Source organism: Triturus cristatus, chromosome 10, assembly GCF_964204655.1.
Source record: "Triturus cristatus chromosome 10, aTriCri1.1, whole genome shotgun sequence".
NCBI lineage: Eukaryota > Metazoa > Chordata > Amphibia > Caudata > Salamandridae > Triturus > Triturus cristatus.
Window position 1 is genome coordinate 324,561,041 of NC_140593.1, and position 21,613 is coordinate 324,582,653.

General features: G+C 42.6%; 1 protein-coding gene across 1 annotated transcript in view; it reads right to left on the reverse strand.

Moving 5' to 3' along the window:
* The window catches only part of MRC1 (mannose receptor C-type 1), an 841,411-nt gene that overhangs the window by 240,290 nt on the left and 579,508 nt on the right, over positions 1-21,613 (reverse strand). The window contains exons 22-23 of the mRNA XM_085631521.1: positions 14,955-15,124; positions 5,926-6,028 (exon numbers count right to left, since the gene is read on the reverse strand). Of these exons, the coding sequence (XP_085487647.1) occupies positions 5,926-6,028; positions 14,955-15,124 (273 nt within the window). The remainder of the gene's footprint in view (positions 1-5,925; positions 6,029-14,954; positions 15,125-21,613) is intronic.

The following is a 21,613-nucleotide window of genomic DNA, read 5'->3' on the forward strand; positions in this document are numbered from 1 at the left end:
TGACCAGTGCTAAAGTGCAAGGGCTCCTGTAGTGCTATTAAGAGTGATATATTGACCATTGACTCCATTTTGCAGAACTGACTCCATTTTCTGTGCTGACTCCATCTTGTGTAACAGACTCTATTTTCTGTGCACGCATGCAGATGCATAGTGGGGAGGGGATGTTTTCGCTCTTCACTTGTTTTTGATCCTCACTGATCAGAGTGAACTGTAACATGTTGTGTGGGATGTTTGCTTGGTACCTTTCAGGGCAGAGATTTTTGTTGCCAGAGAAATGTACAGCTCTGTATTGGAGTCAAAATACAGAGGCCTGGCCAGCTTCTGTCTTGACCTTGACACAGACCAGTGCGGTCAGCTCGGTTTTTTGGAACAGAAGAAATGGGGCGAGGTTTCTAGAACAGTCGCCTCACGTTGAGTAAAGGTATTAAAGGCGGGAAACCATGGCACCAAGAAGGGAGCTTACTTGTGGGTCAGACCTGTCGTCACCAGAAAACAGAACTTTTAAGAGTTCCGATCGAGCTTCTGTCTGGGCTGAAAAGAGCTCCTCCAGTCGAGTTGGTGGAATGAGGAAACAGTCGCTCATTTATGTATTCTTCTTACTTACTTCATGTACGTAATCTCTAAGTGTCTCTGTTCCATATATAAGCTACATGTTATTCTGGTTGTGTGCCTAAGTGACTTGATATTTGGAAATTCTGCATTAACCAATATATTTCGCCTCCCTTTTCAAAGTATTGGAATAATAAATATGTGTGTGTCACCTGAATTTGTTTTCTTGCCTCGCCTAAGAGAGTGCTGGGTCTTATTTTGATGCCTCGTCTTTTGGTAGAGCTGTTTTACGTGTGTTATCTAAAGGTGCAGCAGTGCATTTGCCTCCTCCTGTGAGTGCTGGGTTGAGATGTGTCAAATTAGAAGCACAACATCTCCCTGTGTAAATTGTATTGGTGATTGGTTTATCCGTGATTGGCATATTTGATTTACTAGTAAGTCCCCAGTAAAGTGCACAAGGTGTGCCCAGGGCCTGTAAATCAAATGCTACTAGTGGGCCTGCAGTACTGATTGTACTATCCACATGAATATCCCTGCAACCATGTCTAAGGCCTGCCACTGCAGTGTTTGGTGTGCAGTTGTAAACTGCCATTTCGTCCTGGCAAGCGCACCCACTTGCCAGGCCCTTTTTCCCCTTTTATTACATTTAAGGCACCCCTAAGGTAGGCCCAAGGTTGCTCAGTGGGAAGGGTGCAGTGTATTTAAATGGTCAGATATGTGCTGTTGTGTTTTACATGTCCTAATATTTAAATACTGCAGGTTTCACTATTTTAAGTGTAATTTCCCTTTGGGAGCAGATAAAGATTTGAAGTTTGGGGTCTCTGAACTCACAATTTGAAAGTACATCTTTTGGTGAAGTTGTTTTTAAATGGTGTGTTTGAAAATGCCACTTTTAGAAAGTGGGTATTTTCATGCTTAACCATTCTGTGTTTCAGCCTGACTATAGAATCCACATCTGTAGACAGTCACACAAAGGGAGCTGCAGTATGCCTTGCATATCTGGATGGTCATTCCTGAGCTAGGGTGGTGGGAAGAGTTGTCACTGACACCTGAATAGGGCTGTACCTGTACACACACAAAGCTGTCTCCACCCCCCCGGAAGCGCAAGGGTCTCCAGCCTTTTCTGTGACAAGAGCTACTCATGTGCAATGACAATCATTCAGAGCTACTATTAGTGACATTGTTGTGGCCATCCCATCCAAGACTGTCAGCAACATCAGTACATTAGGCAGAGTTAACAGCAGTATGGCCCTCCACATGGGTAACACATTTGAGCCATAGCTACGCTCCCTGCCACCAAGGTAATAATAGAGTAATACATTTCTCCAACTCAAATAATAGCTTTAAATACATTTAGGATCTCAAACAAACTCCGAACAGCAGCTCATGAGTTCTGAAAATAAATCCAATTTCATCTTGAATATATGTTTTTTTTAATGTTGGCATACAAATAATAATTCGACCAAGCAATAGCTTCAATTCTAGTAGGCTGGGCTGCACACAGCAGAGGTACTCACAAGGAGCTGGATAGCCCCTAGTAGCTCACGAGCAACTCGTTAGAGACACCTGCTGTAGTGTGTCTGGAGCCAGATCAGGGAAAGGCAGGGTCTTGTGCACTACAAAGACTACAACGTTTTCCTACTTCAAAGGCAGACAGGGGTATAAGTATTGGACTTCTGACACCCCAAAATCAGAACACTTCTGGACTGAGGACATTCTACCAGGAAGAAGAGCTGAATGCTGTAGGCGGGACTGCCACTCTACCTGTTGCTTTGTTGTGCTGGCTGGCTTGCTGCTGGCCGCTTCTGTCCTGGGAGTGAACGGACTGGACTTTGCTTTCTACATCCTGCTTCCAAGGTTCTTCAAGGGCTTGTGCATGCTTGTCTCCTGTTAAGAAGTCTCAGAGCTATCAAAGACTTCACCTACTAGTGCCTGGGCTCTTCTGCTGAGAGCCCTGACTTACCAAGCGGTGCCAAATCCAGTTCTGGGCCCTTGGAAGTGTAACATAGTGAGAAAATCCATGCGTTGACTCTCAGTGCCCGTTTTCTCGATGCAGTACCACCGTGCAGCTAAAGAATCGGTGCAGCACTTGCCTTGAGGCTGAAAAATCGCCATAGCCCAAGTCCCGAGTACTGTGTCACCGATGCTTGTGGCACCGGCTCTGACTCCGTCGTAGCCCCTGCTTCGCTGCTGAAGAATCAACACATTGCCTGCTTGGCGGCTGTGAAATTGATGCAGCACCTGCATAGCCACTGCTGCACTGACACAGCACATCTGGATTTTTGACACATCGTCCTTCGACGCTGTCCCTTCATTGATGTCGGCCTGCAGTAAGGGACCGAGGCCGGGTGTCCTGAGATCGACTCATCACGCTCCCCTTCTAGTAAGGAACAGATGAATCACCTCCCCTGACAGTAAGGAACCAACGCTTCACCTCCCATGCCTAGCAGTAAGGAACCAAAGTATCACCTCCCATGGCAGTACGGAACCGGCACATCACCTCCCCTGGGAGTAAGGAAGTGACACATTGCTTTGCTTTTTCAGCGCTGACCTCCCCTGCACCTGTTTCCTCTTTGTATTTTGATGCATCCAAGGTACCTTTTGTTAAAAGAAACTCATCCATAGATTTCTATGAACTGAACTTATGTTTATGTTGGATTTTTGTTGTTTTGGTCTTGTTTCACTGAGATAAATAGTGCCTATTTTTCTAAAGTAGTGTGGACTCCGTTTGTAGTGTTTTCACTGTATTACTGTGTGTATGTCCAAATGCTTTACACATTGCCCGTGAGATAAGCCTGACTGCTCGTGCCAAACTACCAAGGGGGTGAGCAGTAGCTAGGTTACACCCTTATCCTGACTAGAGTGAGGGTCCCTACTTGGACAGGGTGCAAACCACTGCCAACTAGAGACCCCATTTCTAACAGTGATTAAAGACTTTCGTACAATGTAGAATGTAATCTTACTAGAAACGACAATCAGTTTATGTAATGTGTGCATTCATATTCAATATTTTGATTTATAGTTCTCAGTCATAGTTATCATTGAATATTATAATGATGTATTGAATAATATATGTAGTATGAAACGTAATGTATTAGAAACGTATATTTATTTGTGTTTGTGTGCACACGCATATTAAATGTATACCAGTAAGCCGGTATTTCTCCATCTGCAGAAAGCGGATTTAATTTTTCTGCTAACTTGACATTTCTTGCAGGTATTCACAGGCACTGTTAGTTTAGAACAGATACATTCCTGTTCTAGAGATAGGGTTACAGAAGCCTGAGAAAAGGACCTTGACGAAAGGTACAGGGGGAAACAGAGCTTTAACTTAATGAACTATTTTCCAAAAATAACAACCTACGTGTGCTTAAGGGAAAGATGTAATTTCCATGTCCAGTGTGGGACAAACCAGCAATGTTGCAGTCTGCAACATGATGATTTGTGGATTTCAATGGACCCCTGATGGTGTAAGAGAGGGGGTGTCGCCCAATGGGCTTTATATGTTATAATATACCTTTCTCCATGAACGGTTACTAAGATTTCTCTCACAGACTGGTATGCACATATTTTACCAGACCCCTTTCCGATTCAGATTCCTTGCAGGTTCTTTGCTGACATATTTCCTTGATTTCCTCTTTCCTTGAGCCATTGCTAGCTTACAAGACTTTGAGAGGTTTCTTCTTGATTTCTGCTTAAGCGTGGCCTAGGCTGACACTTATTCTTGACCCATAGAAGACTCTTGAACGAGCTTCTGAGATGCTAACGTTTTCCTATTTGATTTATTTTTGTCCTGACCTGGCTTCCTTTATGGAATTTCCCTGATTTGCTAAGATTCCGTCACCTAAACCATCCCCTGGACTTGTAGGCTGTAGATTACTAATGTATAGGAGAGAGAACCTTAGATTAATCTCTGAGCACCTGATTTTGTTGTTATTGTTTTGTAACTCAGTCACAGAACTGCTTGTTTGAATTCCCCTGCATTTCTTTCGGCATCTGGCAAACCCTGTTGTCATTCTGTATCTTTATATTATGGTACTGAGAGTTCTTTATTTGAATTTGATTATTAATTTGTAATACATTTTTTTGCCTTGGCTACTGATTCCTGGTCCTAACTGTGTAGCCAATGGGTTGCACTGTTAATTGAAATTTGATTGACTGGTTAATGCTAACTGACATCATCTCCCAGACGGATAAAAAGGTCCATCTGAGGACCGATGGTAAGCTAGTGGGCCCAGTAAAATGCTGAATTACTGTGAACTAGCTTATTGACCCTCATCTGGCATACTAAGCGCTGGACCGCAAAAACAATCTGAGATTATTTGTAGTAGCATTTTGTGAAATTGAGTGAATGTTTATAGGGAAAGTTACCAGAGCAATACACAAGACACTTCCCCAGACACTAAAGTTTGAAAGAAAGAATGGAAACATGAGAACAATCATATATCCTCAGCTCTGCTATAATTAATTAAGACTGCAGCATAACAAAGGTACCCACACATTTAGAGCTCTACTGTGATCAAAGAGCTGTCCTAAACAGAGCCCAATCATACACACAGCCTGTGACCAATCCACGATTTGATATAAATAGAGCCCTGGTATACTCAAAGTCCAGAATAATTGGATATGTGACATAATCTGAGCCTTTCCAGAATCCAAATACTGACAAAATAGGAGCGTTGGCACACTCAGAGAGGGTATTATCTGAGCTCTGATATAATATGTATGCTGCCATAATTCGTCTACCTGCTGCATGGCACCAAATTGAACAAGTGGATTTTTATGCTTGGCAAGTAGCTGTCTAAAGCATCATTTCTCTTGGAAAAATACAGAGTTTTGGTTGGCTTAATACCAAGATATGTTATTAACCTGGCCCTTTGAAACTATGTGTCTATAGTACTATGAGCTATATGATAAACTAGGGCTAGAAAAAAGAAACCCCATCAACCCAGCAAGCAGAGTGGGAAACCTGGCTCCTTTGTGTCCTTACTGAGATGCACAGGGGTATTTCCATGGAAAACAGCTTCCTCCTCCCTACAGCTGCAATGCATGTATTGGGTGTTTCAGTGTTTTAGCAAACCCGATTGCTTGGTAAATTGGTCTATCATACTTACCAAAAACAGCTTAGGGCATGATCATGTGCTGTGTGTTATGATCTCTGCATATCTTCATCCATTGGTACTGGCTATTTGGTTTCAGTTTACTGCTTGTTATGTGCATACACAACCACACAGTTGTATATAAGTATCAAGTAAACAATTCAAGATCTTTCTTCCACACACTAATTTAAAGATGATCAATGAACTCAGATAGGGGTACGCAATGGGTGTAAGTGTGTTCAAACAAAACTATATGACATAAATTCAGGATACCTACTTTTGCCAATTTGACAAATGTAGCCTCTTAAATTATCACAATCTTCATCAATCCAGCTGCCTGCATCCAAAGTTGATCCAGTCTTTATGGATACACAATCATTCTGCAAACGAAAAATTAAGTTAACTTTTTGAAACACATCAGCCTAGCTCAAATCCCTTAAATACAGAATTTCTGTCAAGTCATTTTACATCAATAGTCATCCTAAGTGGTATATCTATGTGTGTGTGCGTGTATGTATGTGTATATATATACACATACATAAATATTTAAAAAAATCAATGATTAAAGTAACGTTATAGTTAGGTGAATTTGTCAACATTAAAGTTTTGCACAAAAAAATACAGAAACACAGAAATTCAACAATTACAGTTAGCAGAACCAACTATAACTTGTACATATAATTTCACTCCTGGCATATTCTACATCATTTATGACATCACTTATGACATCTCAAATTACATAATTGATCACATCACTGATGATGCGGGAAGGGAAACAGATCAAAAAGCAGCTCCCAGCGGGCATGAGCATTTTTTGAAGCTCCAGTTGATGAGAGCAGACTTTGTGTTTGCTTCCCCTTGGAGGTAGTTTTGAAAATGTACCCACCTAGAGACAGGAAACACAGGAACACAGGTTTCCCTCCCAGCATCAATATGGACAGAGAAACTGCTATGTCCCGGGGTGAACTCCCTGCAACATAGCTTGTGAGCCAGTCCAGGAGATGGTGTTCCCAGGGTATTAGTGCTTCAAGGAAGCGGGCCTGACAGCCCCCCTGCCTTAAAGTAATCGTCCCCGGGATAGGCTGCCCTGGGCCTTTTGAGGCTCAGGAATGGGGCTGCACAGCCCGCTCCCCATTTGTTACATTTTGGTTCTTGGGCATGGGGTCCCTAGGGCCAAACTAGGTTCAGGGATGGAGCTGTGCACCCCCCTCTCTTCATATCATTATGCAGCTCTAGAGGAAGTGATGAATTGGGCCTTCTTAGGCTTGGGAAGGAGGCTGCGTCGCCCCCACCTGCTTCTTACACATTTAGGCCCTGGGATGAGACCCCTAGGCCTGATTAGGCTAGAGGAGGGTGACTGCATGCCCCCTTCTCTCTATTTAAATAGCAGACATGGAGGATGTGGCTCCTGGGTGTGGCCTCCCATTTTGTTAAGCTTTGGCCCCTGAGGTGGGCTTCACAGGACCTGAAAAAGGCTCAGGGAGGGGGAGCCGCGCAGTCTCCTTCCCCATATAAAATTAATTCAGCTTCAGGAGTGGGCTCCCCAGGGCCTCTGGAGGCTTGGGGAGGGGGCCACGAGGCCCCCCTCCCCTTTATGAACACAGCCTCAGGAGTGGGTTCCGCAGGGCTTGTAGTTATTAAATGTGGCCTAGTTGCCATTTTGTTTTTTTGATCCCACAAAAGTCTTTTTGCCATTTTGTTTTTCCTTTGGCCCCCCCCCCTCCATATGGCCTAGGGATCCCTACCCTGCCCCCTTATGTTATTTTTATTTTTAGCATCAGGACAGGTGACTAAATCCCTGTGTCCTGTAATGGATGCCAGCACCAGTTTTCTCATGTGGCTGGTAGAGTGCTCGCTCTCGCGGCAGTCTGACTTCCATGGGAGCAAGATGGCCGAAGGGAAGTAAAGCTCCCTGGGCTGAACAGAACGGTCTAATTTCAAATTGGCACTCCCGCAAGAGACTCTCGAGACTCTCGCTGACTCAACTGCCTAAATATACAATTATTTTGACCCTCAATGTCTCAAAAACAACTGAATCATAAAAAGCACAATCTGTGGACCAAGATCAACCTCCCTGTCAAATATGGTGTAATTCTGTTCAGTAGTTTTTGCTGTCGCCTCTCTAAAGCAGTCTACAGAAAGCCCATGGGTATTAGGGGTTTTGGTTATCCCCCCTTTTTTCTGGGCTTTCACTTGGTGGATCACCCTGAAACTGTCCAGGAGAAAGCTGAAGTCGATTAACTTTATGGGGGAAAAGTTTTTAGGAGATTCGTCAACCGGGGCCAAAGTTATTAGCAAACCAAAAAACACTCTTTCTATGGCAGAGAAGATCTAACTATAACTACCTAGTGACAATTGCTACTAGGTAATATATATCTGCAAAAACAAAGTTAGAGGGATGTTATAGTTAGGCTCAGGTTTCACTCGAACAAAAATTAGTGAAATTCAGCCATTATAATTAGTGAGCTAGCTATAACTTGTGCCCCCGCAATGCACTGCTTATGACCTCACATATTACATCACTCATAACTATGACCACCTACTGGTGGCTGTCAGTAGGTTATATATATATATATTTGCTCGGAGGCTGTTTTGGATACCTAATCTGGAGCATGACTCACTCGCCACTGCAATCCTAGCCAAGGAAGTTACTTTAACAAAAATACAGTGGCTGCAGGAAGGGATTCGGAGAGAGGGGGACACCTCTCATTCTGATCGTGCCGGAGTTGGAGCACTATTGCAGGCAAAAATGGAACAACAGCATTAAGCCATGTGATATCTAAGTGACGGCGTGAGTAATGAAACCCACTATCATTGAAACATGCACTACAAAAAAATGGATATTTACAAGAGAAATATAATCTACAAAGATTTTATGTACCAAAATCAGTGCAATGCATCATGGGGATTGTATTTTAAAAGGACTGTCACGTGATATTGAAACTTTAAAGCGCGCACGCAAGCACTATGCAAATTATTGTCTCCACCTGTGATCAAGGCAGTAAGACGCTGAAACGCGTAAGGGAATGGAGATGCCTTTGCGCTGCTAACCTGTGATTAAAAATGCTCCTGCTCCGATATTGGGCCTCATTTGTTTCTTGATGGATGTCAAATTGATGGGCTGCTCCGTGCCTGTTGTCTCGAGGCCGCCCTGTAGGGTCGGGGGCTCCTTTGCTCGGAGGCTGTTTTGGATACCTAATCTGGAGCATGACTCACTCGCCACTGCAATCCTAGCCAAGGAAGTTACTTTAACAAAAATACAGTGGCTGCAGGAAGGGATTCGGAGAGAGGGGGACACCTCTCATTCTGATCGTGCCGGAGTTGGAGCACTATTGCAGGCAAAAATGGAACAACAGCATTAAGCCATGTGATATCTAAGTGACGGCGTGAGTAATGAAACCCACTATCATTGAAACATGCACTACAAAAAAATGGATATTTACAAGAGAAATATAATCTACAAAGATTTTATGTACCAAAATCAGTGCAATGCATCATGGGGATTGTATTTTAAAAGGACTGTCACGTGATATTGAAACTTTAAAGCGCGCACGCAAGCACTATGCAAATTATTGTCTCCACCTGTGATCAAGGCAGTAAGACGCTGAAACGCGTAAGGGAATGGAGATGCCTTTGCGCTGCTAACCTGTGATTAAAAATGCTCCTGCTCCGATATTGGGCCTCATTTGTTTCTTGATGGATGTCAAATTGATGGGCTGCTCCGTGCCTGTTGTCTCGAGGCCGCCCTGTAGGGTCGGGGGCTCCTTTGCTCGGAGGCTGTTTTGGATACCTAATCTGGAGCATGACTCACTCGCCACTGCAATCCTAGCCAAGGAAGTTACTTTAACAAAAATACAGTGGCTGCAGGAAGGGATTCGGAGAGAGGGGGACACCTCTCATTCTGATCGTGCAGGAGTTGGAGCACTATTGCAGGCAAAAATGGAACAACAGCATTAAGCCATGTGATATCTAAGTGACGGCGTGAGTAATGAAACCCACTATCATTGAAACATGCACTACAAAAAAATGGATATTTACAAGAGAAATATAATCTACAAAGATTTTATGTACCAAAATCAGTGCAATGCATCATGGGGATTGTATTTTAAAAGGACTGTCACGTGATATTGAAACTTTAAAGCGCGCACGCAAGCACTATGCAAATTATTGTCTCCACCTGTGATCAAGGCAGTAAGACGCTGAAACGCGTAAGGGAATGGAGATGCCTTTGCGCTGCTAACCTGTGATTAAAAATGCTCCTGCTCCGATATTGGGCTTCATTTGTTTCTTGATGGATGTCAAATTGATGGGCTGCTCCGTGCCTGTTGTCTCGAGGCCGCCCTGTAGGGTCGGGGGCTCCTTTGCTCGGAGGCTGTTTTGGATACACACAGATATATATATATATATTCACTGAAAAAACCATAGGTTTCACACACGTTTTAGTTAGGAATTAGCATTTAAAAAACCTTGCAAATTCACTTAAAAAACCATAGGTTTCACACATGGTATAGTTAGGTGGATATTTCACTCGTAAAAAACCAATGAAATTCCACCGTTATAGTTAGTTCAGATAACTATAACTCGCGCGCCCGCAATCCTCTGCTCATGGCGTCACATATTACATCACTCATGACATGGTCAGTGGCATCACTCTTGACATCACTGATGACATCATCCTTGTGATAGAGTGGCGGTCGCGCGAGTTATAGTTATCTGAACTAACTATAATGGTGGAATTTCATTGGTTTTTTACGAGTGAAATATCCACCTAACTATAACATGTATGAAACCTATGGTTTTTAAATGAATTTGCAAGGTTTTTTAAATGCTAATTCCTAACTATAACGTGTGTGAAACCTATGGTTTTTTCAGTGAATTTGTACGTTTTTTTAAATGCTAAGTTATGTATGTATTATTATTTTTTTTATATATTTATTTTTCAATAAACTACGTATGACATTTTTTTTTTTATGGTTTTTCACCGTGCGCGCATGGTGCGCGCACCCCGCGATTTAAAAAAACAAATAAAATTAAATGTTTTTTTCTGCCTTCGGGGTCCTTCAGGGACCCCCTGACAAAGGCTAGGGGTCAGGAACTCTCTACCCTACCCCCTTTTCACGTTCGCCACCTTCCTTTTCCACTCTCGCACTGAAAACAAACAAAAATGGCGGCCGAAACTTCCTGATTTCGACCGATTCGAACTTTGACTGACATGTAACAACCAATCAGAATTACGCTCGCGCACGTTAGAGTGCGTGCACGGTGCGCGCACGGTGCTCGGCTATAGATATGTATGTGCTTTTAACTGCAATTTTCTCAGGAACTACTGAACAGATTGACTCCATATATGCAAACTCTGTCCTAGGATGTGAAAACCCTGTAGAAAACCTTCTTTTTAAATATTTTAGGAGAACTGTTGATCTCTTTGTCCCCTTTGTGTACAGTTTACAAACTCCTGTTTGCAAACTGTGAATGGATTAAAAGGCAAGATATCTTAATGCTAACCCTTGAAAGGCAGTATGACCCCTTTTGTAATGCTAATGTCTTTAATTTGTTTTCACTGTGCTAATAAATGTGTGTTTGTGTATTTACATATACATATATTTATGTAATTGAAGTGAAAATACTTGTGGCCCAGTAGCACTTATTACTTAGAACAACTGTACTAGTAAAGGCACATTCACACATTTATTACTACAATTACTACAATGCAAAGGTCAAATTACATATTATCAGAGACCCACTGACGTAAGAGGAAGCATTGTTTACGGTCTCACAGACTGCATGCTAATGTGGCTTATTTCAACAGGGAAACATCTATGTTAATAGTCACAATGTCTCTTCAATGTAATTGTAGCTCCCAGGACAAAAGTAACCCCTTGCCTCTTTTGTTTGGTTGGTTAAATACTTAAAAAACATAAATATAAATATATATAGATACACAGAGAGTAAAATGTTATACAAGATGCTTCGTATACTATATAGCGCATAGTGGTAATAGTGCCAACATTGCATTGCTATGCACAGTTGATGTGTTAACTGGTTTGGACAATTGTTTTACAATTAATGTATTGATGACATTGCAGTTGTATATTGAGTTAAGAATAGGTGCCCATGACCTGGATTCAATATGCTGTTTGAGGGCCAGGGAAAATAATCTGCTTCTTTTCAATTCGCGTGAGCCGGTAAATTTACAGTAAGAGGTTTTCAGTGCTGTGATGAGTTCTATACATTTTAAAGGGTGTGTTTCCATTTCTGTCACATTATGTTGAAGTATGTTTTGACCCATTTCTTTTTTTGTTTTCAGCTGGAGCATTTGGTTTCAAAGGATTATGACACTGTGGATCTTAGTTTTACAGGGGCATGCTAATATAGAAAGAAACATTTGATGAGGAAAACTAGTAGAAATCCATTTACCATTCAGTGCCCACATTGCACACTGGCATACCGGATATCATAAACTCTGTATTTGCAAAGATTCACTTAGACTGTGCCCCACTGCCCTCAAAAACAGATTTTTTTTTTTTTTTGTTTTTTTTTTTTGAAAAACCTTTATTAGCATTTCAACCAATAACAAGTATGGGCCTACAACCCCCCGGGGCCGGCCGCTAAGCAATCAAAGCAACAGACATCCAATGTTGACACAGGCAGAACCTCGGGGAGCAGAATCTCCATGCTAATATATTCTCGGCCAGTGAATGGCGCAAGTAGGACCCCAGGATTAAGAAGGCTTTCATTTTATAATAGGGAAAGACGAAAGGATCAGGTGCCAAACAATTTCCCAGCAGCGATAAATGGCAGGCAGAATAACAAACGCAAACAATAAACGGCAATCTATCGAGTCAATGGCACTAAAACAGGAAGTGCAGGATGTAGAGAAGTATCATGACCAGTTGCGCCTGCAGTCCCATGCCCTAAAGCCCAGAAAACACCCCGGAAATTGTGGCACACATGAAAAAGCAGTGATTCACAACAAAGGAGTTGTACCACACTGATCCCAGAAAAGAAAAACAAAGAAGAATCAGAGAAGAAAAAGGAGGCCATGGAAAAAAAGGGTAAAGACTAAAGAATCCCCTTCCCCAACCCCCCACCCTGCACCTCTGCAGATGAGTACGGCCCCCCCCCCCCCCAGCAGTGTGCCTGTCGCCCTGGAACCAGACCCGAAATATAGAAGAACAGAGAAAAGGGAGTAAGAAAAGAACCCCACCAGACGGGGGGGGTAGAGAGAGTATTAATAAACTGGAGGAGGGCCCTCAAAACATGCCCCGGCTTCTCCCTCCCGCACGGTAAGTTTTCCCCAAGGCAAACAGTAAGCAGCACAAAATCGACCATGCCAAAGAAAAATGGGGAGCATTATGCACCAAGTATACCAATAGCTATGCCATGAGAGCACTCAACCCCTGAGACCGCCCGTCTACTAGATGACCACCCCTGAAGGATCAGCCTTATCCTTGACCGCTCTTTGCAAATCTGCCCATGCATACCCCTCGACCCAGCGCCATGTCCAATGTTACAAGGTAAAGGAGTGTCCAAAAACGACCGGGAAGCGACGCACACAGGTGGGGTGGAAGTCTCTGAGTACCGACACAGTCCGCATCATGGAGGGACGTCTTTCCCAGTGTTGCCCCAGGATCTGCACTGCACACAAGGTCCAGGAAGTCGGAATCAGCCAAAGTAGACAACTGTTGCTTGAATTTTCCCTGGGTCGCCAGAGGCCGTGCACGGGACGAGGCCACCACCTCCCACTCAGGTCCAATACCTCCGGAACAGATCAGACCCACAGCCAGCCGATCACACGGAAGCATACTGTCCGGAGTTTCCAGCTGTTCACTAATCTCAGGGGTGGCCGCGGCATTGTCCTCCTGTGTGCAGTGTGGGAAGTCCCTGTGTACCTGAGGACAGGCATGCCGCAACTGTCCCGACGCTGATGCCACACCATCGAGCTTACTCCCCAAGACCCCGATGCCATGAACCAAGGTGGAATGAAGGGCACCGAGAGCCTCGAGGAGGTCGCCGTACCCCAGCACAGCTCTCTGCGATCGCTCCGCCACACTCCCAAAAGTCACACACTCCCAATCCTGCTGTGACCCGGTGGACAGGATAGTAGGCTTCATCATAACAAGATGGCCGCCGGGTAGGCCCGACCCGTATTGGGACCGGGACCCAGGGACAAGCGCCTCAAGGTCCACGTCGCTGGAAACAGGGTTCCGGGGGCAGGCAAAAATTATCCGTTGTGTGGTCACGGGCAACAGTCGTCCCCACCACGGACCAGCGCCCGCGAAAATCCGGGAGCAGCCCGCAAGAATCAGGGCGAGTTACGGGCGGCGTCCGGGCAGCTCACCGTCAAAGGCAGGGGCAATCACCGGAGAATCTCAGAATTGCCACCCCGGGCATGCACTCGGTCCGCTACGCTTAGCGGTAGGAACGACCACGGCGAAATGTAGGCCGAGGTGTGCACCGCTCCGGTGGTCCGACTCCACCCAGTCACCACAGGCCGTTGTTGTTGAACTGCCACCCGGCCAAGGCGTCCACTCGAGGTCCTGGCTCCAGGGCCGCACGGGCCGCAAATTTCAAAGGCACATTTCTCCGGCGGTACAGCCGCCAGAAACTTCGGAGTCACACGGTCGGTTGCCACTCTCATTCACGAATACGAGCGCGTAGCGCAGGCTGAGGATCTCATGCAGGATATCCGTGCGGGATGCGGAGGTTCACGGAGCCGGGAGTCTACGCTGCCGTCCCAGTCGCCATCTTGGCTCCTCCCCTCAAAAACAGATTTAACACTTCTTGCTGCACTTTTACTATGACCTTTCCAGTGTAACTGAGTGTGCTAAAAACGTGTTTTAAATGGAGCTAACATGATAATGAGTATCAACTAAGTTTCACCTAAGTAGGTGTTCACCTATTTGCATACAAGTTCCCTGGCCATTAAACAAGCTCACTCTTAGGAACGTCCACAAATGGAATGTTAGGCAAAATAAACAAGTATGTAGGGGGCTTACTGGAATATCCTGGACTTAACGCAGTTTTTATATCGTCCCAAATAATGGTGTAACTAGCACAAATTAATTTACTTCTTTTTCTGGGATTCGACTATCTTAAACCAGGAGTAAAAATTGTAAATAAGACTCATAATGCACAAATGAGACACTTGGTAGCTAAGCAAAATGAAATGCACACGTTTCCCATCAACTTAAAACCTACATATTACATTGTGTAGCTCACATTATTAGATGTAGAGATGCTACTGTTAAAAATACAAAATTATAGTCAAAGGGAAGTACACATAGGATGATGCTTCTGTCTTACCTCATAAGAATCTCTGTACATATAATAATTACCACCTGGGAAATCAGCAGCCCAGTTCGTATAATAGACTCCACTTCCATCAGTCCACAGAAACTTGTCTTCAGCATTTATGTCATTGAGCCCAATCCAGACACCAACCTGAAGTCCCCTTAGATGATAGACAAGGAAATCTGAAATAAAAAACATACAGGATACCATAATACTTATTGTTGAATATGTTGCCAATCAGAAATGTAGATTAACTAAATAAACTTCTATACTAAATAGCACAGATCCTCAAATGGAATTTCTATAGTGGGGAGTGGGTCATTGTCTTTTCAAGTATATCATTACCAATTGGCTATGCATTGATGACGTGCATGTTCACTTCTGCAAGTAACACCTTGCCAAGATCTAATCACAACTAGGAGACATAACTGATCTACTGCAAATGTTGGGAAACATCGCTTACAACGCGGGGATTACATCGCGATGCCATTACATCGCGGTTTTTACAACGCAAGTCGTTACAACGACTTGCACTAGATGACGCTCTAGGACAAGGAATAGTATAATTTACTATCCAACACCTTCCTTACTGAACGTAGACTGGAGTTGGAATAGTAAATTATACTACTCCTAAATCCTATTCCTTGTCCTAGAGCGCCATCTAGCGCAAGTCGTTGTAACGACTTGCGTTGTCAAACCCGCGATGTAGTGTACCGCGATGTAAATGTATGCGTTGTAACGTCATACATCCCCAAATGTTATCTACCAAGACTTTGTTACACAGACTTTAGCAAGTGAAATCTCAGTCTTTTGGTAAATCAGTCAACATATTTGCCAAATACTTATTATAGTACCAAAAGATAAGTTTTCTCCAGTGTCTTAATGTAATATGGCTTTATTGAGTTAAACAGAAAGAATGCACTGGATCAGCCAGATCACATTCTGTAAAAATGACAATGTGACTGCGTTATATTCAGCTTGTAAACTCTGGTTGTACACCAGAAAGGCATCTATTGATGTTAATGTTATCTTGACAGATCTAAATTTAACCTGACTGCTGGACTTCCCTGCCCTCGAATTAACTTTCAGGAATGAAACAAAGTCATCCTGGGTTAGGTTTGAGAACGTGCTTCAATCTTATGTTACTCCAAAGTGAGTTCATGGCGTGTTTGTGATGATTTAATCATCAGAAACAATAACTGAAGGTCTGCTCTTGAAGTAATTTAGGAAGATAAACCACACCTTGGAACACCCCCTTTGCCTACCCTTAAGTGGGATTTACAAATTTCCCAGCATTTTTGGAGGAGAAATTCAATGTAGTAAATACAATGAATCCAAAGTGGATCCATGGAGTGCGTGATAATTTAATCATCAGAAACAATATTGTGAGGGGGTCTCGGAGCGCGTTCTCACCATCGAGGACGGCGCTCTGTGGGAGATGACATGGACTCCTTACCGTTACAGCGACGAAGACAGCTCCGGACCAGTTCAACTAATGGATGCCTCTTGCCTCCTTCCGCAGAATCCCAGACGTCACCCGGATGTGGAAGGCAGGACAGGAAATCACACCGACCAATCAGGATCCAGAGCGGAATGTCACGAGTGGCAGATAAGGGAAGGAGGCACAGTAGCAAGCGCGTCAGCCAGCAAAGACCCGGAAGAAGATCGTCAAGCCCAGCCGAGGAGCAACGCAGATGCCGGAGAGGGAGAGAATGAAGACGAGGGACCAGAGACGTGGAGCGAAGACTGGTGGATCCCGGAGAACGCAAGAGCCGCCACAACTCAGGAGAGTTGTGGCTCACAGCGGTACGTAGCGGACAGAGAGACTTAGGGAGGGGGGGGGAAGGTGTAAGGATAGCAGGGCAGGAGGCAGGGAAAACGAGAAAGGGGGGGGAAAGAACAGTATTACTCTCGTAGCCACCTTCTTCTTGTGCAGTACGGTCCCTTTTTCTTTAATTCTTTCGGTGCACTCCCGCCTTTAAGAACCGAAAGCCGTGGCCCTTCCCTAATATCCTCACACCCTTGCACAGTACCCCAACACTGCCCTCACGCTCCTCCTTCTTTTCTAGCGAACTTCCCTCACATGGTTTGGTGACGGTGTCATGTACTTCGTAGAACTCAAAGCAGACCGCTACTTTCTTTTTTTCTTTTGAGCCTGCTCCGGGATCCCAACAGAGCGTCTGAAACCCATAATAGGATTCCCACCACTGTGCCGACTACAAGCAGCACCAACCAAGCCTCGAGGGCGTTTCCTACCTCTTTCCCTGGAGTTATCCTTGGAGCCAGGAAACCATCATTTGAACTCTAATCGCCTACTGTGCTTAATCGTTTTTTTTTCTTTTCTTTTTTTTTACCCAAGTGTGTGCTCCTTTCTTTAATAAAAATCTCACTATTGACCACATATGGCCTCCTCGCTTCTGCTTCCGACCGTCCCTCCGACAAATATCTAGGCTGTAGATGACAACAATTATAAACATGGGCAGATAATTGAAGCTCCACCTGAATGCACTTGCAAAGCTATGCCAGGCACAAGTTTTGATGTGTCTGATTGGTCCTATTGGGAATGTCAAGTGATATCTCCACAGACTTCTATTTTCCCAGTGTGGAATTCTACGTAGACCAGAATTCCACATGGGAAGAATCGAGCCCGCTGATCAAATGCACACTTACAAAAAAAATTCTCCATGCGGAAAATGTTTTTCATCATGATGAGAGCCCTTCCCTTAAATCCCCCTTCTGGTACGAGGTTTACTCTAATACTTGGGTGGAGTAACTTAATGGCCATTTATATGGTAGAAAGTGATCAGATCAGAATCTTGGAATCCCCATTCCAAACTGACAAGACAAACCCAACCTTGAAACAATCCCTTCCCATTCCTTTGAGTGAGATTTACAATCACAGATTTCTCTTCACTCGACACAGAGAAATCCAAAACAGCAAATCCATTTACAGCTGCATGAAAACCTTTTCTGAATTCCTAGAATGCAGAAATACCTATAGTTATTTCGACAATATTACATGCACAACTTAACATGGCACTTGGCATTATGCATAAAGCGACCCTGTGTCTCACTGTATTGTTTCGGGTTACCATTTTATTGTATGTTTTCTGCTTTTTACCAATTGACCTTCAGTTTCACTGTGCACACAGATTTTTAACAAGATATTAATCATGTGTTGTTTCTTTATTTAGAAAAACTCATGATCCTGCCTGGGAATTCACACCTGTGTTGCAACTGTGATAATTATATTGTAATATAACCCTGAATAAGTGCTTTGCCATCTTTTTTTGTTGCCTAGTCCTTGACTACTCATCCATCTCTGTTTGTAGAGTTAAGGAAGCTTTGGTGGCCAACTCTCCTTTGCAGACAGAGTACTCACTGTTCACCGTTGATAGAGAACACTAAAACTCTTTCACTTTATGGTGCTTGTTAGGCACTGAGACCTCTAGTTGGCACTGGTATACATCCTGTGCAAGTAGGGACCCTTCCTTCTAGTCAGGTAAGGAGCTTACGCACATAGGATAACCCCTGCTCACCCCTTTGGTAGCTTGGCATGAACAGTCAGGCCTATCTCAGAGGCAATGTGTAAAGTATTTGTATATAACACACACACGCATATCATTAACCCAAACAAGACCAAAACGACAAAAATTCAAAATACAGTACTCAAAATATGATTATTTAAAGGTTTCAAGCAATTCTGTCCATAGAAATTAATAGAGGGGGTAATTTTACACAAAGTATCTTAGATTCAGCAAAATACACTAAGTACAACAGCCACAGAGGAGGGAAACATTGGAAAATACAACAATGCATCAGTTCCTGAGTCCATGGGGAGGCGATGCATAGTTCTGCTGCACGTAAGAGAAATGTTGCGTCGAATCCAGACTGTAAGGGGAGGCGATATGTCCAAATCCAAGATGGTTTATGGTCTGTGGGTGATGCACTGGAAAATTTGGCGCACATGTGCGATGCATGGAAATCGGGGTGCACTGCAGGTCGATGTGGTGGCGACAAACAGGTGCTGCATCACTTTCTCTATCTCTATTCAGCCACACAGCAGGGCCTACGTCTTAGTCAGCGTGGGGACTTTGAAGGCACAGTGCGCTGAACCAAGGCTGTTGCGGTTTCTTCAGCCGCAGACAGGTGGCGCACTGATTTCTGTAACCACACAGCAATGATGCATAGAAATTTCTCCTGCATCGTAGTGCTGCATCCGAAAAACTGGATATGTAAGTCTTTTGCAGCTTTTTGTGGCAGGAACTACCTCTAAGAGCCCTGAACTGGAATTTGCATTACTTGGGAAGTCAGATCTCCCAGCAGTGGAGTTCAGGGATGTTGCAGGTGAATTATTTGATGACCCTGGGACTGCTTAAAAGGAGGCAAGCACACACAAGGCCTTGGAGAAACTTCACAAGCAGGATACAAAGCAGAATCCAGTCCTTTTCCTCTCCAAAGCAGAAGCAACAACTGCAGGCCAACCCAGCAAAGCAACACACAGCAACGGGGAAGTACTCCTACTCACAGCTCTTCAGTTCTTCTCCTTGGAAGAGTCTCCTGTTGATCGAGAAGCATTCTAGAAGTCTAGGGTTTTAGGTCCAATACGTATACACCTTTTGGCCTTTCAAGTAGGTGTTCTTCAAGGGATTGTCTTTGTAGTGCACATGTTCTTGTCCTTCCTGGTTTTGGCTCCAGATGCACTCCCAGGGGGTGGAGCCAGCATTGTGAGAGGCCAGGCACAGCCCTATTCAGGTGTATGTGACATCTCTGACCACCACTCTTGCTAGCGTGGTGATGGGCCATCAGGACATGCAGGGCACACCTCAACTGTCTTTGTGTGACTGTCTAGAGTGAATGCACAAACAGGCCCCTGTCAGGCTAAAGCAGATGTTGATTCCACATGCAGGTAGAGGCACAGGATGGTTAAACAAGAAAATGCCCCCTTTCCAAAAGTGATCCGAAAGCATTATGAGACATAGCTTAGTCCCAAATCAGGATGCACTGCGAAAAGTGATAGACATTCACAAAAAATGACATTCCGACAATTTCAACAATAAGTATTCCGGTGGTTAGTCTAAATATCGAGTTTTTAATGTCGACCTACAAGTATATCGAGTTGTTAATATCGTAGGTAAAGAATATCGAAGTCAAGAATATCGATGGACAGAATATCGACCCCAAGGTAAGTATTATCGAAGTTAATAATATCGAAGTCATTAATATAGATGTAAGTAATATCATAATGAAAAATTTCGATGTCAATAATATCGATATTTTATTAGTGTAATGTATTTTAATATGTATTTTATTTGTATGTTAAAGATTATTGTAATGTATTTTAATACATTTAAAAATAAATGTTTAGAGATTAATAATTATTTAAAATATAATTTAGCGTTTTAGTATCAGAGCGGGTTGTGGGTTTATAGGGGAATAGGGTGGGAAGTAATTTAATTATAATTAATTAATTAATATGTATTGTTTAATTGGTATTTATGATTAATTAATTGTTAATTAATTACTAATTGTAAATTAAATATATTAATTGATTAATCAATTGTTAATTAATTATTAATTGTAAATTAATTTTATTAATTGGTTAATTATATAAGTTATAATTAATTTAATATTAATATTTATTGGTATTGTTAATTAATTAATTGTTAATTACTAATTAATTGGTGATTTAATTTTATTAAGTGATTAATTGATGATTAAATTAATTATGTGAATTTTTATGTGCAGTGGGTTGTGGGTTTATAGGGGAATAGGTTGGGATGTAATTAAATTCAAATAATTACTGATAATTTTTATTTACTTGTAATCAATAATAATTAATTGTTAATTAATTATTAATTGGTAATTAATTGGTATTAGTATGTTAAATATAGTAAATATAAATAATTTATTATTTCATGTTATTTGTTGTTATTGCTAATTAATGTATTGTTAATTAATAATTAATTTGTGAATAATTGTAATTTGGTAGTTAATATGTATAAATTAGTAAATAATAAGTATATTAATTATAAAGAATGTGTTATTAATTGTAAATAATAGATAAACTGATATTTAAATGTATTGTGTATTTTGTATGTGTAGTGTGTTGTGTGTTAAAGGGGGAATAGTGTGGGATGTAATTTAAAGTTATTTATATAAATATTTATTTTAAATAATTGGTATTTAAGAATAAATATTTTGTAAATTAATTATTAATATGCTATTTTTTTATAACTAATTATTTAATTGGTTATTATGTTTATAGAATCCCTATGCTATCCAGTGCTTTCCCAACTGTTTTAGTATCTGGAGTAGGAATAGTAATTTTTACCCCTACGCTATCCAGCGCTTTTCCTACTGTTGCACTCTCTGGAGTTGGAATAGTAATTTTTACCCCTACGCTATCCAGCGCTTTCCCTACTGTTTCACTTACTGGAGTGGGAATAGTAATTTGTACCCCTACGCTATCCAGCTTTTTCACTACTGTTACACTCTCTGGGTGGGAATAGTAATTTTTACCCCTACGCTATCCAACGCTTTCCCTACTGTTGGACTCACTGGAGTGGGAATAGTAATTTTTACTCCTACGCTATCCAACGTTTTCCCTACTATTGCACTCTCTGGAGTTGGAATAGTAATTTTTTTCCCTACGCTATCCAACACTTTCC